Source organism: Saccopteryx bilineata, chromosome X, assembly GCF_036850765.1.
Source record: "Saccopteryx bilineata isolate mSacBil1 chromosome X, mSacBil1_pri_phased_curated, whole genome shotgun sequence".
NCBI classification, from domain to species: Eukaryota; Metazoa; Chordata; class Mammalia; order Chiroptera; family Emballonuridae; genus Saccopteryx; species Saccopteryx bilineata.
The window spans coordinates 97,980,879-98,001,764 of NC_089502.1; the positions used below are offsets into that span (position 1 = coordinate 97,980,879).

At 40.9% G+C, this 20,886-nt stretch overlaps 1 protein-coding gene across 2 annotated transcripts in view; it reads left to right on the top strand.

The window, feature by feature from the left end:
* RP2 (RP2 activator of ARL3 GTPase) overlaps positions 1-20,886 on the top strand; it is a 64,313-nt gene that overhangs the window by 18,243 nt on the left and 25,184 nt on the right. For both annotated transcript variants that reach the window (XM_066249876.1, XM_066249875.1), the window contains exons 2-3: positions 10,473-11,138; positions 19,001-19,115. In XM_066249876.1, the coding sequence (XP_066105973.1) occupies positions 10,473-11,138; positions 19,001-19,115 (781 nt within the window). The remainder of the gene's footprint in view (positions 1-10,472; positions 11,139-19,000; positions 19,116-20,886) is intronic.

The following is a 20,886-nucleotide window of genomic DNA, read 5'->3' on the forward strand; positions in this document are numbered from 1 at the left end:
CATATGGCCTTTTCTGGGTGCTTGAGCAGAGAGAGAGAAGTGCTTGCACACACACACACACGCACACATGAGAGAATGAGAATCTTCTCCTTTTCTTCTCATGAGGCCCCCACCCTCATGACCTCATATAAACCTATTTACTTCCAAAAGACCCCATCTTCAAATATAATCACATTTTAGGTTTAGGGCTTCGATATATGTATAAATTTTGAAAGGAAGTGAACGTTCAGTCCATAGTACAGCCCAACAGACTAAGATATCAGCTCAGTAAGTTTAAAGCTAAGAATAGATTTTATTTCTGCATTTGCAACAAGTCTTAACTATAACTACTGATATAGTACTAACTATAATATAATTAATATAGTTGAAATTTCTGTTAAATGCTATAAATCTTATAATATTCAAATATTTCCCATGCCAAAAAAAGAAGTTAGCTAAGTTCCTTTAAGTAACAGGTTTTTTTACTGTTTTATTTTTATCCAAACATTGGTTTGATACCTACTTAATTTTTATAAATATGTTTGAAAAATGTTTAAGCTTGTTATCTGTGTCTTAGACAAGGATAATTTGTCCAAAATCTTGAACCTCAAATCAGTTTGCCAAGGAAATCCACATAAAACTTTGCATAAAAGTTTTAAAGAGTTTCTGGTATGGTGAGATAAACCATAAACTGAAGCTTAAAGACTCCTCTTGCTCATTGAGTTTGAGGCCTTTGTATAAACAGGCAAACTCCTGGAATCCTTTTCCCTACACCTCCTGGTAGCACCCTTGATCATCTTACCACACTGTGGGAGGTGGATTGGTGCCAAGAAAACAAGCTGAATTAGACCAGAGAATGTTTTTACTCTATGTGAGGCCTAAATCAGGGCTCACTCAAACTACTCACTTTCCTTATGGGAGAGAAGAAACTGTAAACAGGAGAGACCCAGGACTTGCATTAAAAGAAGTGCCTGTGCTTGGCTTTGGGTAGAATTTATCTTCCTAGTCAGAAGTCGGCCAACTTGAGCAGTGACCTAACTGAAGAATACCATGTTCTTGAGTAATATTAGAGTCTCTGTTCCTTGGGGATGTAATGGAAAATGGGTGTGGAGAAGTGTGTGATTTAACTAAACGCAGTTACCTTCCACTTTTGTTTATTCGAAAGACACCTAGAGACTACTTGCCTCAGGTTACACTCTAAAGTAATAAAGATTAAGTAATTAAAATGGATTCAACAAGGATATATGGAGTGTCTCTGTGGTACCACACACTATTCTAGGTGTGTGGTGAGGAAACAGGGGTGAAAAAAAACCAACAGATAATCCTTTTCCTCATAGAGCTTATGTTCTAATGAAGGGTAGGGGAAGACAAACAAATATAATTCATATATGTGTGTTAAAAAGAATCTGAGTGTTTTGGAGAAAAATAAAGATGGGTAAATCAGGTTTGGGTTTTTTTTTGTATTTTTCTGAAGTTGGAAACAGACTCCCGCATGTGTCTGACCGGGATTCACCCGGCATGCCCACCAGGGGGCGCTGCTCTGTTGCAACCAGAGCCATTCTAGCACCTGAGGCAGAGGCCATAGAGCCACCCCCAGCCCTCCGGCCAACTTTGCTCCAATGGAGCCTTGGCTGTGGGAGGGGAAGAGAGAGACAGAGAGGAAGGAGAGAGGGAGAGGTGGAGAAGCAGATGGGCGCTCCTCCTGTGTGCCCTGGCTGAGAATCGAACCTGGGACTCCTGCACACCAAGCCGATGCTCTACCACTGAGCCAACCAGCCAGGGCCGGTAAATCATTTTGAAATAGATTGTTTACAGAATGCCAGCTCAAAGCTTACATACTATATAGTAGGGGGCATAGATTTGTATTTAATACACATAATGTAGGTGCTCAGAAAAGGAGAGCAGGCTTCTGGATGAGGGAACTCAAAAGCGCCACAGAAGAAGTTTGACAAGTGGGCGACAGATCTAGAACAGAGGCTTCTGGACAAAGGAGAACTGAAGGGCAGAGATAACTCAAAGCAAGTGCTTCAGATTACTGAAGAATAAAGTTCCAATAGGAGGGTGATAGGAGCTAAGACTAAAATGTAAGTTGATATCACATAGTGGTGACTTACAACAGATTTTCTAATACTGAATTATTTTCACACAACCTAGGATAAATCCAACTTGGCTGAGGTGTTTTCTCTTTTTATAAGCTTGATTTAATTTGCCTTTTTTTTTTTTTTACATCAATAGACAGGAGTAAAACGAACCTATACTTTTCTTCTATTGTTATGTCTTTTATATTCTTACCAGGGTCTTATTGGGCAGGGTAGTGTGAGTTAGGACTGTTCCTTCTGTTTCTTTAAGGGTTTGCATAAAACTAGGATGAATAAAATTGGAATTTGTTTATAAAACCATCAGGGCCTGCTGTTTTCTTTGTGGGTACACTTTACCTACTGTTTCTATTTCTTTAGTAGTAGTAGCTTTTTTTTTTTTTCCTATTTTTTCTGAAGCTGGAAACGGGGAGAGACAGTCAGACAGACTCCCGCATGCATCCGACCGGGATCCACCCGGCACGCCCACCAGGGGGCGATGCTCTGCCCACCAGGGGCTACGCTCTGCCCACCAGGGGGCGATGCTCTGCCCCTCTGGGGCGTTGCTCTGCCGCGACCAGAGCCACTCTAGCGCCTGGGGCAGAGGCCAAGGAGCCATCCCCAGTGCCCGGGCCATCTTTGCTCCAATGGAGCCTTGGCTGTGGGAGGGGAAGAGAGAGACAGAGAGGAAGGGGGGGAGTAGAGAAGGAAATGGGCGCTTCTCCTGTGTGCCCTGGCCGGAAATCGGACCGGGTCCCCCCGCACGCCAGGCCAACGCTCTACCGCTGAGCCAACCGGCCAGGGCCAGTAGTAGCTTTTTATTTAAGCTTTTAACTTCTTGAATTAGTTATGGTAAGTTATTTTTAAGAGCTTTGTTCATTTCATGGACAAAACCTTTTTTAAATAGTTGTTAGTATATAATTGTTGAATTATTCTTTTTTTAACTTTATTTGTATTACCCTTTTCCTTTGTACTGTTTTGTTTTTTGTATTTTTCTGAAGTGAGTGAGAAGCAGGGGTGGCAGACAGACAAGACTCCCACATGTGCCTGACTGGGATTCACCCAGCATGCCCACCAGCGGGCAATGCTCTGCCCATCTGGGGCATTGCTCTGCTGCAACCGAAGCCATTCTAGTGTCTCAAGCAGAGGCCATGGAGCCATCCTCAATGCCCAGGCCAACTTTTCTCCCATGGAGCCTTGGCTGCAGGAGGGGAAGAGAGAGACAGAGAGGAAGGAGAGGGGGAGGGATGAAGAAGCAGGAGAGGCCCTGGCCGGTTGGCTCAGTGGTAGAGTGTCGGCCTGGTGTGCAGAAGTCCTGGGTTTGATTCCCGGCCAGGGCACACAGGAGAAGCGCCCATCTGCTTCTCCACCCCTCCCCCTCTCCTTCCTCTCTGTCTCTCTCTTCCCCTCCCTCAGCGAGGCTCCATTGGAGCAAAGATGGCTCTGGCGCTGGGGATGGCTCCTTGGCCTCTGCCCCAGGCGCTAGAGTGGCTCTGGTCGAGACATAGCAGAGCATCGCCCCCTGGTGGGCAGAGCGTCGCCCCCTGGTGGGCCTGCTGGGTGGATCCCGGTCGGGCGCATGCGGGAGTCTGTCTGTCTATCCCCGTTTCCAGCTTCAGAAAAATACAAAAAAAAAAAAAGAAAAAAAAAAGAAGAAGCAGGAGAGCGCTTCTCCTATGTGCCCTGGCTGAGAATTGAACTCGGGACTTCACACGCTGGGCTGATGCTCTACCACTGAGCCAACACTCACTGTTTGGTCTGCTTTGTCATTACATGGAATTTAATAATAACACTCACTCTGGCCATATGTTGAAGCCACGCCATGTCCTAAACACTGTACTAAGTACTTGACATGAAATATCTCTTCTAATTCTTCCTGCATTTTCTTGATCATTCTTGCCAGAAGTTTGCCTGTTTTTTTTTTGTTTTGTTTTGTATTTTTCCGAAGTTGGAAACAGGGAGGCAGTCAGACAGACTCCCGCATGTGCCCGACTGGGATCCACCCGGCATGCCCACCAGGGGCGATGCTCTGCCCATCTGGAGCATCGCTCTGCTGCAATCAGAGCCATTCTAGCACCTGAGGCAGAGGCCACAGAGCCATCCTCAGCACCCGGGCCAACTTTGCTCCAATGGAGCCCTGGCTGCGGGAGGGGAAGAGAGAGAGAGAGGAAGGAGAGGGGGAAGGGTGGAGAAGCAGATGGGCACTTCTCCTGTGTGCCCTAGCCGGAATCAAACCCGGGACTCCTGCACACCAGGCTGACGCTCTACCACTGAGCCAACTGGCCAGGGCCAATTTGCCTATTTTTTAAGGTTCCCCTCCCCCCAAAAAAACTATTTTTGGCTTTGTTGATCTTTTCTGTTATATACACTATTTCTAAATCATTCTCTGTGGTTATTTTTATCTTTTTTATTCCTTCTACTTTCTTTAAGTTTATTCTGTTGTTTATTGTCTAATTTCTTAAGATGGGCCTTTAACTCATTAATTTTGAAAGTTTTTATTGTAGCTATATAGTTATAGACCTCTCTCAAAGCACCATTTTTGCTACATCCTGTATGTGGTGTCTTAACATTTAATTCTAAATAATTTTAGATTTTGATTATGATTTCTTCTTTAACCAATGAATTATTTAGCAGTTTGTTTTTAAATTTTCAGATAGGCAAATATTTTTTAAAGTATCTTTTGTTACTGACTTTTTTTTTAATTTTTATTTATTTATTTTTTACAGAGACAGAGAGTTACTCAGAGAGAGGGATAGACAGGGACAGACAGACAGGAACGGAGAGATGAGAAGCATCAATCATTAGTTTTTCATTGAGCGTTGCAACACCTTAGTTGTTCATTGATTGCTTTCTCATATGTGCCTTGACCGCGGGCCTTCAGCAGACCGAGTAACCCCTTGCTGGAGCCAGTGACCTTGGGTTCAAGCTGGTGGGCTTTTCCTCAAACCAGATGAGCCCGCACTCAAGCTGGCGACCTCGAGGTCTTGAACCCGGGTCTCTGCATCCCAGTCCGACGCTCTATCCACTGCGCCACCGCCTGGTCAGGCTTGTTACTGACTTTTAACTTAATTGCATATCGGTCCCATATCATGGCCTGTAAGTTACCTCTTATTTGTTGAGACTTCCTTTATGATCTAGTACAGGGGTCTCAAACTCGCGGCCCGCAGACTAATCCACGAAGTTCAAAATATTTTGGATAAAATTAAGTAAGCCTAGGGGCCTACTTGTATTTTTCATTTCTCTAGCATCCTAGCTAGATATTAGCTTAGTTAACAGCAGTTGTGATGCGAACTACAGTTTCTGGTCGTTTTGTGACACTGAGTAAACTGCATGTACGATTGTGCTTGTTGTACTGATTTTTTTTGTTTTCAACTGCAGTGAGAAAAGTGTTGCGTAACAGTTGCCTTTTGTAGACCTAGTGCGGCCCACTGAACGGCTGTGATCTTGCTCTGCAGCCCACATGCTGAGTTGAGTTTGAGACCCCTGATCTAGTACATGATTTTTTCTTATCTTTAATGTATACTTAAGAAAAATGTGAGTATACTCTACTGTTGGTTGCAGAACTGAAGTTTATTCATTGTTTGGTTCGGATCTTCTATACTCTTGCCAATTTCATTTTTTCAGTCTACTTGACTAATGAATAACTGAGAAAAGCAGCATTAGAAGACATACTGTAAGGTTTATTTTGCCAGTTCTGAGGGTTTGGGGATGTCCTGAATGACTATGAAAGTTAGTCCCCACTTGTTTATTCTCAGCTCTTCACCGGCCCAGGGTTTCTACCCTGTCCTGAATTTAACTCTGAAGAAAGTCTGGATAGAGGTCTGAGTCCCAGAGAGGGAAAGGGGATGCACTACTGACTCAAGATTTGGGAGAGAGAGAAGCAAGAGCAAAAATCACAGCAGTTCCTTTTCTATTTTATCCTACCACACTTCACCACAGAACTTTCTCATGGCTTCTCCTTTTATTAGTCCCTTTGGGGTTGATCTTTGGCATTAGGGAGGCAGCAACTATACTAGTTCAATGTCTTGATAGAGACCAAATTGGAACACCATACCTTTATGTATATGTGTGTCACCTGTAAAATCCTAGAAATGGAATTGCTTGAATACCTCTACCCACATTAAACCTGTGTTATCTCCTATATTACTTTTTTTTTTTTTTTGGAGTGTGGCACGACCAACATCCAGTCATGTAAACCAGTGCAGTACTTTTTCAAACCTGTAGGTAGGATAATAGAAGACAATAGGAAGCTTAATACAAAATAAGGATAAGTAGTATTTTTTATTTGAAATTTTATTTAGAAAATTAACTTTAACAAGATAACATTGATCAATAAGAATCCATAGGTTTCAAGTAAACATTTCTATAGCATTGGAACTGTTGATTATGCTATATACTTATCACACAAAGTCAAATCATTTTCCATCACCTTATATTTGTCCCTCTTTATGCCCTTCTCACATCCCCTTCCCCCATTCCCTCCCCCAGGTAACCACTTCACTTTTATCTATGTCCATGTGCCTCAGTTTTATATCCCACCTATGTGTGAAATCACAAGAGTTTTTAGCTTTTTCTGATTTACTTATTTCACTCAGTATAATGTTCTCAAGGTCCATTTATGTTGTCGTAAATGTCACTATGTCATCATTTCTTATGGCTGAGTAGTATTCCATTGTATATATGTACCACATCCTCTTTATCTAGTCATCTATTGAGGGACAATTTGGTTGTTTCCATGTCTTGGCCACTGTGAACAATGCTGCGATGAACATGGGGGTACACGTGTCTTTTTTTTTAATATATTTTTTATTTATTCATTTTAGAGAGGAGATGGAGAGACAGAGACAGAGAGAGGTGGGAGAGACAGAGAGAGAGAGAAGGGGGGAGGAGCTGGAAGCATCAACTCCCATATGTGCCTTGACCAGGCAAGCCCAGGGTTTCGAACCGGCGACCTCAGCATTTCCAGGTCGACGCTTTATCCACTGCACCACCACTGGTCAGGCCTACACATGTCTTTATGTACCAATATTTTCTAGGTTTTGGGGTAGTTGCCTAGTAGAGGGTTTGCTGGGTCATATGGCAGTTCTCTTCTTAATTTTTGAGAAACCACCATACTTGCTTCCATAATAGTTGTACTAATTTACATTCCCACCAACAGTGAATGAAAGTTCCTTTTTCTCTGCAATCTTTCCAACACTTGTTATGACCTGTCTTGTTAATAATAGCTAATCTAACAGGTGTGAAGTGGTATCTCATTGTAGTTTTGATTTGCATTTCTCAGATAGCTAGTGAAGATGAGCATCTTTTCATATATCTGTTGGCCATTTGTATGCCTTCTTGGTAGAAGTGTCTGTTCAGGTCCTTTCCCCATTTTTTAATTGGATTGTTTGCTTGTTTGTTGCTGAGCTTTGTGAGTTCTTTAGTATTTTGTAAAACTTTTAGTTCATTGGTGCGTGTGCATGTACAAATACCCATAAGTATATGGATTGGGCTGTGCTGAAGAATGTACTAATGTGGTTTGTAGTCAAAAAAGATGAAAAACACTGGACTAGAGAACTAGGAATCATTTCTGACCCATCATTCTGCCTTACCTCCTACAGCCATTGTACAAGTCTGTTGATTCCACTTCCTCAGTATTTCTCAAATCCATCTCATCTTGCTCTTCCTTACTATGCTCTAGTTCCACTCCTTTCTGGATTACTACAACAGCTTCTGAGATCCGTGTCCACTTTTCATTATTCTTACCAAAATAATCTACCTGAAATACAAATCTTGCTTATTTAAATTCTTCTGTGGTACCCTAATTCCCATGGATAACTTCTAAGCTTTATAATATTTTCCCTGCCTACCTCTCTATCTTCATCTTTTCCCATTCCAGTATCACTGGAAACTCTAAACTACTTTGTTTTCCTCACACTCCCTAGAGTTTTATTTTGTTCTTTACTTTCACCTGGTGTGAAGAGAGGATCCTTGACTCCCACCGCTTTTCCCTGGTGAACTTCAGCTTATTTATTCTCCCTTTGTACAGGAAGTCTTATACCCCTATCTCCCTTACCCCAGGTATCCCTCTTCTGTGTTTTCAGAATATTCTTGGAATTTTTCATTATACTGTCAGATAGGTTTTAAATAATCTGTTTAGGTTACTGTTTACTTTTCATGGGAAGAGCTGGTCATATTCATTTTAGTGCCTAAAACAATGTCTGGCTCATATTAGGTGTTCAAATGGTTGAATGACTGAAGATCTAGAAAATTAAAGTGCCTTTTTCTTTTTTCTTTTTTTTCTTTTGTATTTTTTTTTTCTGAAGCTGGAAACGGGGAGAGACAAACAGACTCACGCATGCGCCCGACTGGGATCCACCCGGCACGCCCACCAGGGGCGACGCTCTGCCCACCAGGGGGCGATGCTCTGCCCTTCCGGGGCGTCACTCTGCCGCGACCAGAGCCACTCTAGCGCCTGGGGCAGAGGCCAAGGAGCCATCCCCAGTGCCTGGGCCATCTTTGCTCCAATGGAGCCTTGGCTGCGGGAGGGGAAGAGAGAGACAGAGAGGAAGGACGGGAGGGTGGAGAAGCAAATGGGCGCTTCTCCTATGTGCCCTGGCCGGGAATTGAACCCGGGTCCCCCACACACCAGGCCGACGCTCTACCACTGAGCCAACTGGCCAGGGCCAAAGTGCCTTTTTCAAGATCATGTTGCTCACAGGTGACAAAATAGAGACTGGAAAATAAGTGCCTCTTTTGTTGCCTCAAGCTACAGAACAGTTCTCCTTCTAATATATTATGTAAAAGTGAATAAGTACCACCTTTATTGTGCAGTATTGAGTAAGACACTTTAAGCTAATTTGCTAATGATTAAGATGATTAAATTATTGAACTTTTACATACTGTATTTATGGGAGCTTGTTTCTGGTGCATGTACAATTTTGCATACAATTTATATGCCCACAAAGAGGTAAAACAATGCAAGTAGATTCAAAGTAATTTGAAAAAATCAAAATGGCTTTTTAGTGACTATATTTTGATTAAAAATTTAAAAAGTAGTCTGACAGATTTCAGGCATACTGTTTAAAAAAATTATGTGAGCTTTAGTTTAGACCAGGGGTCCCCAAACTTTTTACACAGGGGGCCAGTTCACTGTCCCTCAGACCACTGGAGGGCCAGACTATAAAAAACAACAACTATGAACAAATCCCTATGCACACTGCACATAACTTATTTTAAAGTAAAAAAACAACACGGGAACAAACACAATATTTAAAATAAAGAACAAGTAAATTTAAATCAACAAACTTACCAGTATTTCAATGGGAACTATGCTCCTCTCACTGACCACCAATGAAAGAGGTGCCCCTTCTGGAAGTGCGGCGGGGGCCGGATAAATGGTCACAGTGGGCTGCATGAGGCCCGCAGGCCGTAGTTTGGAGACCCCTGGTTTAGACTATATAAAGATGGAAATGGTAAAATTTGAAAAATTACATTGTAGGAATAGCTCAATAAATGTTTGACTCAAACTTGTCCATACAGATTCTGACATTCCATGTCTTGTACCTTAGGTACTTTCATTTTCTGGAGCATCCTGCAGAAATCAGCCAGGGTTTATAAACTAGGATCCATTCATTCATTTTTGGAAGGTTAGAGAAATATATTTTAATCTAAGTGTACATCCAATATCAGAGGTTTTGAAAGTGAAGCATCAGGAAAAAAATAGGGTAAGCTGAATTATTCCTTAATATCATCCATCATCCTGTGTATATGTGTGAGAATTACCCAAAATTTCAAAGAAAAGTGTTTTTAAAATTGGTATGTTGAAACAGGATTCACCAAGTGGTGGCGCAGTAGATAGAGCTTCGGACTGGGATGTAGAGGACCAAGGTTCAAGACCCCAAGGTTGCCAGATTGAGCGCCAGCTCATCTGGTTTGAGCAAGGCTCACCAGCTTGAGCCCAAGGTCTCTGGCTTGAGCAAGGGGTCACTCGGTCTGCTGAAGCCCCCCCCCCCCGTCAAGGCACATATGAGAAATCAATCAATGAACAACTAAGGAACCGCAATGAAGAATTGATGTTTCTCATCTCTCTTCCCTCCTGTCTGTCTGTCCCTATCTGTCCCTCTCTCTCTGACTCTCTCTGTCTCTCCCACAAGGAAAAAAAAAAAAGAAATAGGATTCAAAGACTGTTCATACATTGTTTGGTTGATACAGCCTTGAGTCTAACTTTATCTATAACAATTTCCTCTCCCTTTTTCTCCTCATGCCTTTTATTTATTGGAAAAAAAAAAGTGTCCTATTCATTTTTCTAGCTAGGCTGCAAAGCTATTGAGAGTACGAACGTATTATTTTAGCACTAAGAATTGTATCTGTCACCTAATAGACAATATTTGTTGAATAATGTTAATAATACTCAATGTTTGTGTTTTGTCCCTGCAGATTGATCTGAAAAACTACATGTTCAGTGGACTGAAGAATGAAACAGTGGGTCGCTTACCTGGGAAGGTTGCAGGACAACAATTTATCATTCAAGACTGTGAGAACTGTAACGTCTATATTTTTGATCACTCTGCTACAATTACGGTTGATGACTGTATTAACTGCATCATTTTTCTGGGACCTGTGAAAGGCAGTGTGTTCTTTCGGAATTGCACAGATTGCCGTTCCGCGCTAGCCTGTCAACAGTTTCGTGTGCGAGATTGTAGAAAGATGGAATTCTTTTTGTTCTGTGCTACTCAACCCATTATTGAGTCTTCCACAAATATCAAGTTTGCCTGTTTTCAGTGGTACTACCCTGAATTAGCTTTGCAGTTCAAAGAAGCAGGGCTAAATGTCTTCAATAATAACTGGAGTAACATCCATGACTTTACACCTGTGCCAGGAGAACTCAACTGGGGCATTCTTCCAGAAAATGCTGTTATTTGCCACCGTGTTCCTCCACCTACTACCAAAGAATTCAAAACTGTCCATATTTCCACAGAAGCCACTAAAAGTATTGTTCCTGTAACCCACGGTCACAGACGGAAGTGCAGCGATGAGTCATGCTTAGTGGTATTATTTGCTAGTGATTATACTACTGCAAATGCCAGGAGACTAGTTGATGAGGTAAGGAGAGAGGGAAGAGAAAGAGACATACACCTGGATACAAACACATCTCTTTCTAGAGAACTTCCATTCTTTTCAAATCGGCTATAAGAAATACAGAAAATCCTTAAGTTATAGTCCTTTGTCCCCTATAGATTTATCTGAAAGCTTGTTTAGGACTCAAAATACTTTCCCAGGCCCTGGCTGGTTGGTTCAGTGGTAGAGTGTCGGCCTGGCGTGCAGGAGTCCCGGGTTCGATTCCCAGCCAGGGCACACAGGAGAAGCGCCCATCTGCTTCTCCACCCCTCCCCCTCTCCTTCCTCTTTGTCTCTCTTCCCCTCCCACAGCCAAGGCTCCATTGGAGCAAAGTTGGCCCGGGAGCTGGGGGTGGCTCTATGGCCACTGCCTCAGGTGCTAGAATGGCTCTGGATGCAACAGAGCAATGCCCCAGAGGGGCAGAGCATCGCCCCCTGGTGGGCATGCCAGGTGCATCCCGGGCATGCAGGAGTCTGTCTGACTGCCTCCCCGTTTCCAACTTCAGAAAAATACAAAAAAAAAAAACTTTCTCAAAGAAATTTTTTAAAAATATAGTTCCATTCAGTAAGCATTTATTACATGCAAATTACTTTGTTACCATATTTCATTGATTATAGGATCTACATTTGTTTTTGTATATTTTTGTTTTCTGAAATGCATCTTACAATTGATGGCAACCTAGAGGTGTTGAAATATACTATATTTTGGGTTGGAGATAGATTGACAAAATAATCTGCCCTTAAAGAACTTCCATTCTTTATAATAAATGATTTCCATGGACGCTCACAACAGTGTAGTACTGCAGAGTAATTATTTAGTGGGGAAATTTATTTGGAGTTGGCCCTGGCCGGTTGGCTCAGTGGTAGAGCGTCAGCCTGGCATGCAGAAGTCCCGGGTTCAATTCCCAGCCAGGGCACACAGGAGAAGCGCCCATCTGCTTCTCCACCCCTCCCCTTCTCCTTCCTCTCTGTCTCTCTCTTCCCCTCCTGCAGCCAAGGCTCCATTGGAGCAAAGATGGCCCGGGCGCTGGGGATGGCTCCTTGGCCTCTGCCCCAGGCGCTAGAGTGGCTCTGGTCGCAACAGAGCAATGCCCCGGAGGGGCAGAGCATTGCCCCCTGGTGGGCAGAGCGTCACCCTGGTGGGCGTGCCGGGTGAATCCCGGTCGGGCGCATGCGGGAGTCTGTCTGACTGTCTCTCCCCGTTTCCAGCTTCAGAAAATTACCAAAAAAAAAATTTATTTGGAGTTTTAATTGGTTAGAAGTGGGAAAGGCATTTAGGAATACAACTTTTGGACCCTGCTGTGACCATGAGGGCAACTCGCACATCACTTTCCTTATTGTCTTTTACCTTATTGCCATGAAGGGGGGTTGGTACAGAAGAAGAGGTGGCAGCTGGGACAGCAGAGGTCATGGACTCATGAGCAGGAGCTTTTGATGAGTTTGAAAATAGAGAAAGGTTCTTTGGATACAGCTTTTACTAAAAAATAACTGAGTTTGTAGAGATGAGGGATTCCAGAAGCAGCAGTTCCTGTGTTGGTTGGAGCTCTAGTGGGAAGGTGGTAGTAGGGTATCTGATTATCCATTAACCAGACGTCCTTCAGGAGGAGTCTGGAAGTCAGACTTCCAGAAATGCAAAAGTAAATGGGTACTCAGCAAGTGTCTTTTTTTTTCTACAGAGACAGAGTCAGGGAGAGGGATAGACAGGAACAGACAGACAGGAACAAAGAGAGATGAGAAGCAGCAATCATCAGTTTTTCGTTGCAACACCTTAGTTGTTCATTGATTGCTTTCTCGTATGTGCCTTGACCGTGGGCTTTCAGCAGAGCGAGTAACCCCTTGCTTGAACCAGCAATCTTGGGTCCAAGCTGGTGAGCTTTTGCTCATACCAGATGAGCCCACAATCAAGCTGGCGACCTCGGGGTCTCGAACCTGGGTCCTCTGCATCCAGTCTGATGCTCTATCCATTGCGCCACTGCCTGGTCAGGCAGCAAGTGCATTTTCAATGGATTTTTAGAGTTGTAACTTCTCAAGAGGAATGATTTTAGGGGAAAAAAGTCCTTCTAGAAATGACTACCTCCTTTTTTTTTTTCAGAGACCAAGTCAGAGAGAGGGATAAATAGGGACAGACAGAAACGGAGAGAGATGAAGCATCAATCATTAGTTTTTCATTGTAACACTTTAGTTGTTCATTGATTGCTTTCTCATATGTGCCTTGGTGGGGCTGCAGCAGACCGAGTAACCTCTTGCTCAAGCCAGCTACCGTGGGTCCAAGCTGGTGAGCTTTGCTCAAACCGATGAGCCCACGCTCAAGCTGGCGACCTCGGGGTCTCGAACCTGGGTCCTCTGCATCCAGTCTGATGCTCTATCCATTGCGCCACTGCCTGCCTGGTCAGGCAAATGACTACCTCTTTGTATATATATAGTCTACAATGTAGAAAGCCCATGTCTGAAATCTACAAAGTGTATCTGAAGTCTAGTTTTCAAAATAACAGAAGCCAAGGTATAATTTTAAGACTTTGATATTTTCTTTTTTGATTATATCAATCTGATGAAAACACACTTGAATCTGGTAATATAATAACATGTTAATCCAACATCTGAGAAGAAAATATTTTCGTTATATTGTATGGTAATTTTTTAAAATCTACATATTATTTTCTTTTTATTTTATTATTCAGTGAGAGGAGGGGAGACAGAGAGACAGATTCCCACATGTGCCTGACTGGGATCCAGCCAGCAAGCCCACTAGGGGGGGGTAATGCTCTGCCCATCTGGGATGCCACTCTGTTGCTCAGCAACCGAGCTCTTCTTAGTGCCTGAGGCAGAGGCCATCGAGCCATCTCCAGTGCCTGGAGCCAACTCACTCCAATTGAGCTATGGCTGCAGGAGTAGAAGAGAGAGAGAGAGAGAGAGAGAGAGAAACAGGAGGGGCGAAGGGTGGAGAATCAGATGGGCACTTTTCCTGTGTGCCCTGACCGAGAATCAAACCCAGGACATCCACACACTGGGCCGACACTCTACTAATGAGCCAACCAGCCAGGGCCTACATATGATTTTCAAAAGATATAATTATTCAGGTTAAACTCCTTTTTGTTAAGTAATAAGGAGTGGACATAAAGAATATATAGTATGTTTAAGGAAAAACATTTTCTTGCTTCATGAATCATCAGATGTTCTGGACGTTTTAACCTTTGGTATCTGATGTGTAAAATGCCAGCGTTGTGCCCTTGAAAGCAATTTGACCAGGAAGAGTGAGGTTCTTTAGATGTCCATCTGGAATACAAAATAACACTGGGGAACAATTTTTTTTTTTCACTTTCTGTTGCATGAGGTTTTAGAACTGTTTCTATATATTTCTGCATCGCTGATTCCAAATCTGAAATCCGATTTTTGGTGCATCTCTAGTTTTTATGCAATTTTAATTTCTTTTTGTTACAGTTAATGGCATTCATTGGTTTTTAAATTGGAGTTAAAAGGCAACGACTCTTGGATTGAACATAACCACAAGGCAATTAATGTTTTATAAACATCACTTTTACATAATTGTAGTTGTTTTTAAATGTAAAAAGTTATTATCTGATAAAAACACCCTCTTATTTTATTTTAAGATTGAATCATAGCTTCTTCGAGTAGGCGTAAATGTAAGAATAGTCCTGACACCTTCTGTTATATATGTGGCTGTTACACACTTCAACGTCGAAGGCGCAATATTTCATCATTTGTGACACGTGCATATATTGCCTATTTTCAAGTTCCCCTTGGCGATCAAGACAAGAATTAGGCTCCTCATATTGTGTGTCATAATTGTGAGGAAATGCTTCGTGACTGGACAAAAGGAAAACGTGAAGGAATGCCTTTTGGTATTCCCATGGTTTGGCGTGAACCTAAGGACCACAATAGTGACTGTTATTTCTGTCTGATCCATACAAAGGGCATTGGCAAGAAAAAACGGCATATGATCGCATGTCCTAATATTCCTTGAGCAATGTGACCTATCCCACACTCTGAGACACTCTTGGTTCCAGTTTTCAATGGTTTTATTTCTTCTAAGGACAAAGAAAGTGAACATGGTGATCAAGTGTATTTTGATAAGATGCATGAGAAAATGGTTGTGCAATCTGAAGGGTCTTCTTCTGATGCCAAGCAGTCATTAACCCCTCAGCAGTTTAGCCAACCCAAATTGAATGACTTAGTAAGAATGACACAAAAATTGTCCTCAACTTTCTGAAGTATGAGGAGCATAACTGGATCATTTGTGTGGATCTTAAAATGGTAAATTTCCTGCTAGGACAACAGAGAGGTTTCATGAAGTATCCTTGCTTTCTGTGTTAGTGGGACAGCCGAGCTCAGGAAAAACACTGGACACAGAAGGAGTGGCTGAAACATGAAGCTCTGGAAGTAGGGATGCAAAATATTGTGAATGGACCTGTAGTTAATTGAGACAGGATCATTTTTCCCCCACTTCATATCAAACTTGGCTTAATGAAGCAGTTTGTTCAGGCTTTGAATAGAGAAAGTGAACGCTTTCAACATATTATTTCTGCTTTTCCTGCCTTGTCTTTCGAGAAGATAAAAGCAGGTGTATTCGGTGGACCTCAAATTCAAACCCCCATATGTGATGAAGAATTTACCAGGAAGATGAATAAGGAGAAGAAAGCAGCATGGCAGTCTTTTGTGGCAGTTACAAAGAACTTCCTTGGCAACAAAAAAGCAGAAAACAATGAACTTCTGGTTCAAAGGATGCTGTTGGCTTTCCGTGACATTGGATAGAACATGACCGTTAAGATTCACTTCCTGAACAGTCACCTTGATAACTTTCCCGAAAATCTTGGAGCCGTTAGTGATGAACAGTCTACTGCTGGAGCATCAAACGAGATTGTCCTCAACAAGTACTCAAACGCAAAAGCTACAAACGCAAATTTTTGCCTGAATAGAATTTAAATAAATTTTGCGCAAATTTTATGATTAAAATAAGTGTTTTAATATGTTCTATTTTGAAATTGTAGACAAATTCTGATGCAATCATATCTTTTAGTGTATTAGTGTATTTACTGCATTATATAAATTATTATATTTTCACAAAGATGATGCCCAAGAAGACATTCTACTTCATTATGTTAAACTAAATGTTGAAAATTTTACAATAAGATGAAAACCTAAAATCTTGAATTGCAAAAAAACTGTAGCTTACAGAGAAAAATTAATGTCAGATTTGAGATCAGCACACTCAAATTAGGTAAGAACAATTGTTTTTTTAGATGCAACAAAAATTTTGTTCCCCAGTGTAATTTAAGATAAACATAAATCTAATAGTAATGATAAGAGCTAACATTTAGTATTGACTCTATACCAGGCACTGTCGTAAGGGATTTAACTCACTTAATTCAGAATAACCTATGAAATAAGTGTCATTGTTCCTCTTTTGGACAGATAAGGGAAGTGAGCCACAGAGAGGGTAAGTAACTTGCAAAAAGTCACTCAGCTGGTAAATGCAGAGCCATGACTTAAATCCAGACAGTGTGGCTTTATAGGCCACATCTCAACCCTTAACAAACCTGATGCTACTCTTCTCCCTCAGTGGTAAAGAAAAGTTGCTAAATGCCTTGTAGAGTAGGAATGTGACCAAAAGTATATGGAGACAGGACAAATATTATCATCCAGTCTATAAGGAAAAACCCTGTGACGTTTTGGCTAGCTGTTCTACCGAATTCTGAAAACACAAAATTAAGGAATGAAAAGAGAACAAAAAGAAGAAAATGCCAAGTACATGCGAAGGAGGGTATCAGAACATGCTGGAAACCAATGACTTGCATGTTAAAAGAAATTACATGTATTTTTTTTTAATGAAGCTTGAGTTCCTAGGAAAATATGTGTAGAAGCTAGTTAATTCTGAGATGGAAAAAAATAAAATTTAAGTCTTTCTTTTATAATAACACAAATATCTTGGAACAATCTTAGACTGGAACTGTGATTGCTATCTATGTTTTTATTAAACCCTAGGAGTATCACAGAATTCTGTTTCATTTATTTCTATAAATTAAATATATCATAATGATTTTTTGAGATAGGAAGTGTAAAACTTGAGAGGGTAGAAAGTCCACAAACGCTGAGTGAAGCAAAAAGCACATTCCATATGGAGTCAAAAGAAGTTACTGAGCCTTAGTTTTTTCACCTAAACATCAGATTTCTTGCTGACTCTTACTTGGATCACACATGTGCACAGGATAAATTAGAATGAAGGTAGTTTGAATTGTTTAGAAGTATTGCATAATTGAAGTTGGGTAATTACCATTGTTCTCAAGTCCAAAAGTGGAATTTTCATGAAAAACAAATATCTAGCTTGCCTGACCAGGTGGTGGCACAGTGGGTGGATAGAGCATCAGACTGGGATGCAGAGCACTCAGGTTTGAAACCCTGAGGTTGCTGGCTTTAGTGTGGGCTCATCCTGCTTGAGTACAGGCTCACCAGCTTGAGCATAGGGTCGTTGGCTTGAACAAGGGGTCACTGGCTCTGCTGTAGCCATCCTGTCAAGGCACATATGAGAAAGCAATCCATGAACAACTAATGTTCTGCAACGAAGAATTGATGCTTCTCATCTCTCTCCCTCCCTGTCTGTTTGTCCCTATCTGTCCCTCTCTCTGTCTCTCTCTGTCTCTGTCTCTCTCTCTCTCTCACTCACACACACACACACACACACACACACACACACACACACAAATAGCTTGAATAGGTAGTGGATGGAGAGTTGATCTGGGACGCTGAGGACCCAGGTTCTAAGTCCCAAGGTCTCAGGCCTGATTGTGGGATTATAGACATGACCCCATGGTCACTTGCTTGAGCCAAAAGGTCGCTGGCTTGATCAAGGGGTCACTGGCTCAGCTGGAGCCCCCCAGTGAAGGCACGTATGAGAAAGCAGTCATTGAACAACTAAAAGTAAGGCAACTATGAGTTGATGCTTCTCACCACTCTCCTCTCTCTCTCTCTCTCTCTCTCTCTCTCTCTCTCTCTCGCGCGCGCGCATGCTCTCAAAAAATCATAATGTACTGTGTCTTTGAATAGTCTTTTTAGAAATAGTTTTTAAGTTATTTAGTGTGTAGTCAGATTAATTAGATTCTAATCACAACTCTTTTACTTAATGCTTGTTCGACCTTGGCAGGTTTATTAACCACTCTGTGCCTTAGTTTTCTTATCTGTAAAATGAGGATAATAATAGTACCTACCTCACGAAAAGGTTAAATGTATCATACACCTAAAATGCATAAAACTATCTGGTACAAAATGAGTATTCCATAAATGTAATCTATCATTATTATGTTATTCACTATAAATTTGTATTATGCTTTTAAAAATTAACATGTTACATAAGCTTTTCACATTTTATTATTTGTTATGTTTAATGAACTATGGTATTTTATCATGTCAACGTACCATAATTTACATAAACATTCTTTTGTCATTGAATGTTTTGCAGTATCACCAAACTAAATTTTCCATCTGTTAGTTTTAGTCCAAAAATTTTAATTATGTTTGTAAGCATAATAAATTAAAATCAATAAAATTTTTTAAAAATTTAATTATGTTTAAAATGTCAGGGGATCATTCCCATTTGTTTGACTCTTAATCTTAGCACTAGCCATTGTACTACATGTACTAACTATTACCCAGGGCCACCTATCTGAAAGAATCTTATATATGTGAAATCTTGTTACAGCAAATACCCTGAATTCGAGTTATAACTAAAACAAAAATCAGCATGCTGTGTCACATTTAATACAGAAAAATGCTAAGAATATTGTTTTAATCTCAGAAGTTCATTGTAAAATCTAAGTGAAATTTTATTTTCAACAGCTGGTTAAAGAAGGCTTTCTCCTGATTCAGACAAGGGAAATGCCCATGAAACCCGAGGACGCTAAAAGGGTTTTTCGAGGAAGAGCACCCGAATTCACTCGTTACTTGAACAAAGGTACCTTATGGATGATTGGTATACTTTTGTGGTTACCCTCTTGACGTGTTGATTTGATTCATTCTAGCCATTAGCTTTTCTCTTTGCCTTCTCTTATTTGTTTTATGTTTTTTTCCTACTATTTAGAAATGTCAAATTTTCATCTAACTCAAAAAACCATATATAACTAACTAGAAATCAGACATTAAGTTTTTTCCTATTCTATTTTCTTAGGAACTGAAAGACTTACTATGTTTTATTATTTTTAATTATTTTATTATTGTTGTATTATTGTACTGTAGTGAATGACCAATTCATTCTCCTTGTGCAGAATTACAAAGCACTTCATAAGGATTCTTTGTGCCTTCAGTAGGTGTTGACTGTACTAGAAAAGTAAGAAATATAAATAAAATGGCGTACTATTTTATGTATTTGATATGATTAACTTCCCACACATAATTAGGATTATTTTCCCCAGCAGGCAAGTCCTATGAACAAATTTTAGGTACTGGAAATAGGTCTGTGAACAGAGGAACTAGAGTTAGCGTGCCCTTTGGAAGGGTTGCTCTCTGACATATGTATTGAAGGTGTGCTGATTCTAGAGGACAGAGTACTATTTTTCTTTGAGAGTTGGGGACATTGTTTGCTCAAAGTTCATGGCTCATCAGGCTTTTCTTTACTGACTGAGCAAATATGTATAGTAATATGTGACGCTGACTGAGTAGATGTTAGAAAGAAGACATGTCTGCATTTACATGTTCTTTATAAGTTGTAATAAATTGCAAGAACTTGTATAGAAATGTGGGAGGATTGTTAGGATAATTTTAATAACTAATGCTGGGTGTGACTCAGCCTGTAAGTGTTAATACAGTATTTCATATACCTTTGTGGTTACTATAGTAGTATTAAGAACTCAATCCAAGCCAGAGCATGAATCTAGCCCAGATTATATATAAGAAATTAAGACATGGCTCCTTTGATGCAACTTTTTTGACATGGGAACATTCTGATGGAATCTTGAAAATGAACTTTTAAACTCTCAGCAGCTTTCAGAAATTTAATCAAATAATGTAATGTAATAATGTATGTAATGGGCTTCCTAAAGTGTGAGGACTAGGGATGAAGTGAGCATATGAGTAGGGCTAAATTAATGATTTATATACTTACATAATGTTAGTGAAGTTGTTTCATCAAATTGCCCTAACCCAGCCTGACCTGTGGTGGCGCAGTGGGATAAAGCATCGACCTGGAACACTGAGGTAGCCGGTTTGAAACCCTGGGCTTGCCTGGTCAAGGCACATATGGGAGTTGATGCTTCCTGCTCCTTCCCCCTTCTCCCCTCCCCCCTCTCTCTTTCTCCTCCCTCTCTCCCCTCTCTAAAAATTGAATAAAGTCTTAAAAAAAGGTGCCCTAATCCAAAGATAACGTCTGTGTTTAAGTAACACAACATTCCACATGGACAAAGTACAATGTTCTTTTCCCACAAAAAGTAGAACTAAAACCAGTGTGCAGATGTTATAGGGATTTCAGCAAATAAACATCACATAAACAGCTTTTAAAACCGGAAATGTCCATAGGAAGTACTCAAACACTAAATGAAGTCATGGCAAAAGGTCACAGGAGCCAGCTTGAAGGTGTTTCCACTGGCCAAATTTGGGACAATTCAAGCATCAAAAAGAATATTAAAGGGAATTGATTCAACAACAGAAATTCATGCATCCATAGTGATAATAAAAAAGAAGGAAAGAGGAAATAAGGGAAAGCTCTTTTGCTCTTTATGGAATACTGTGAG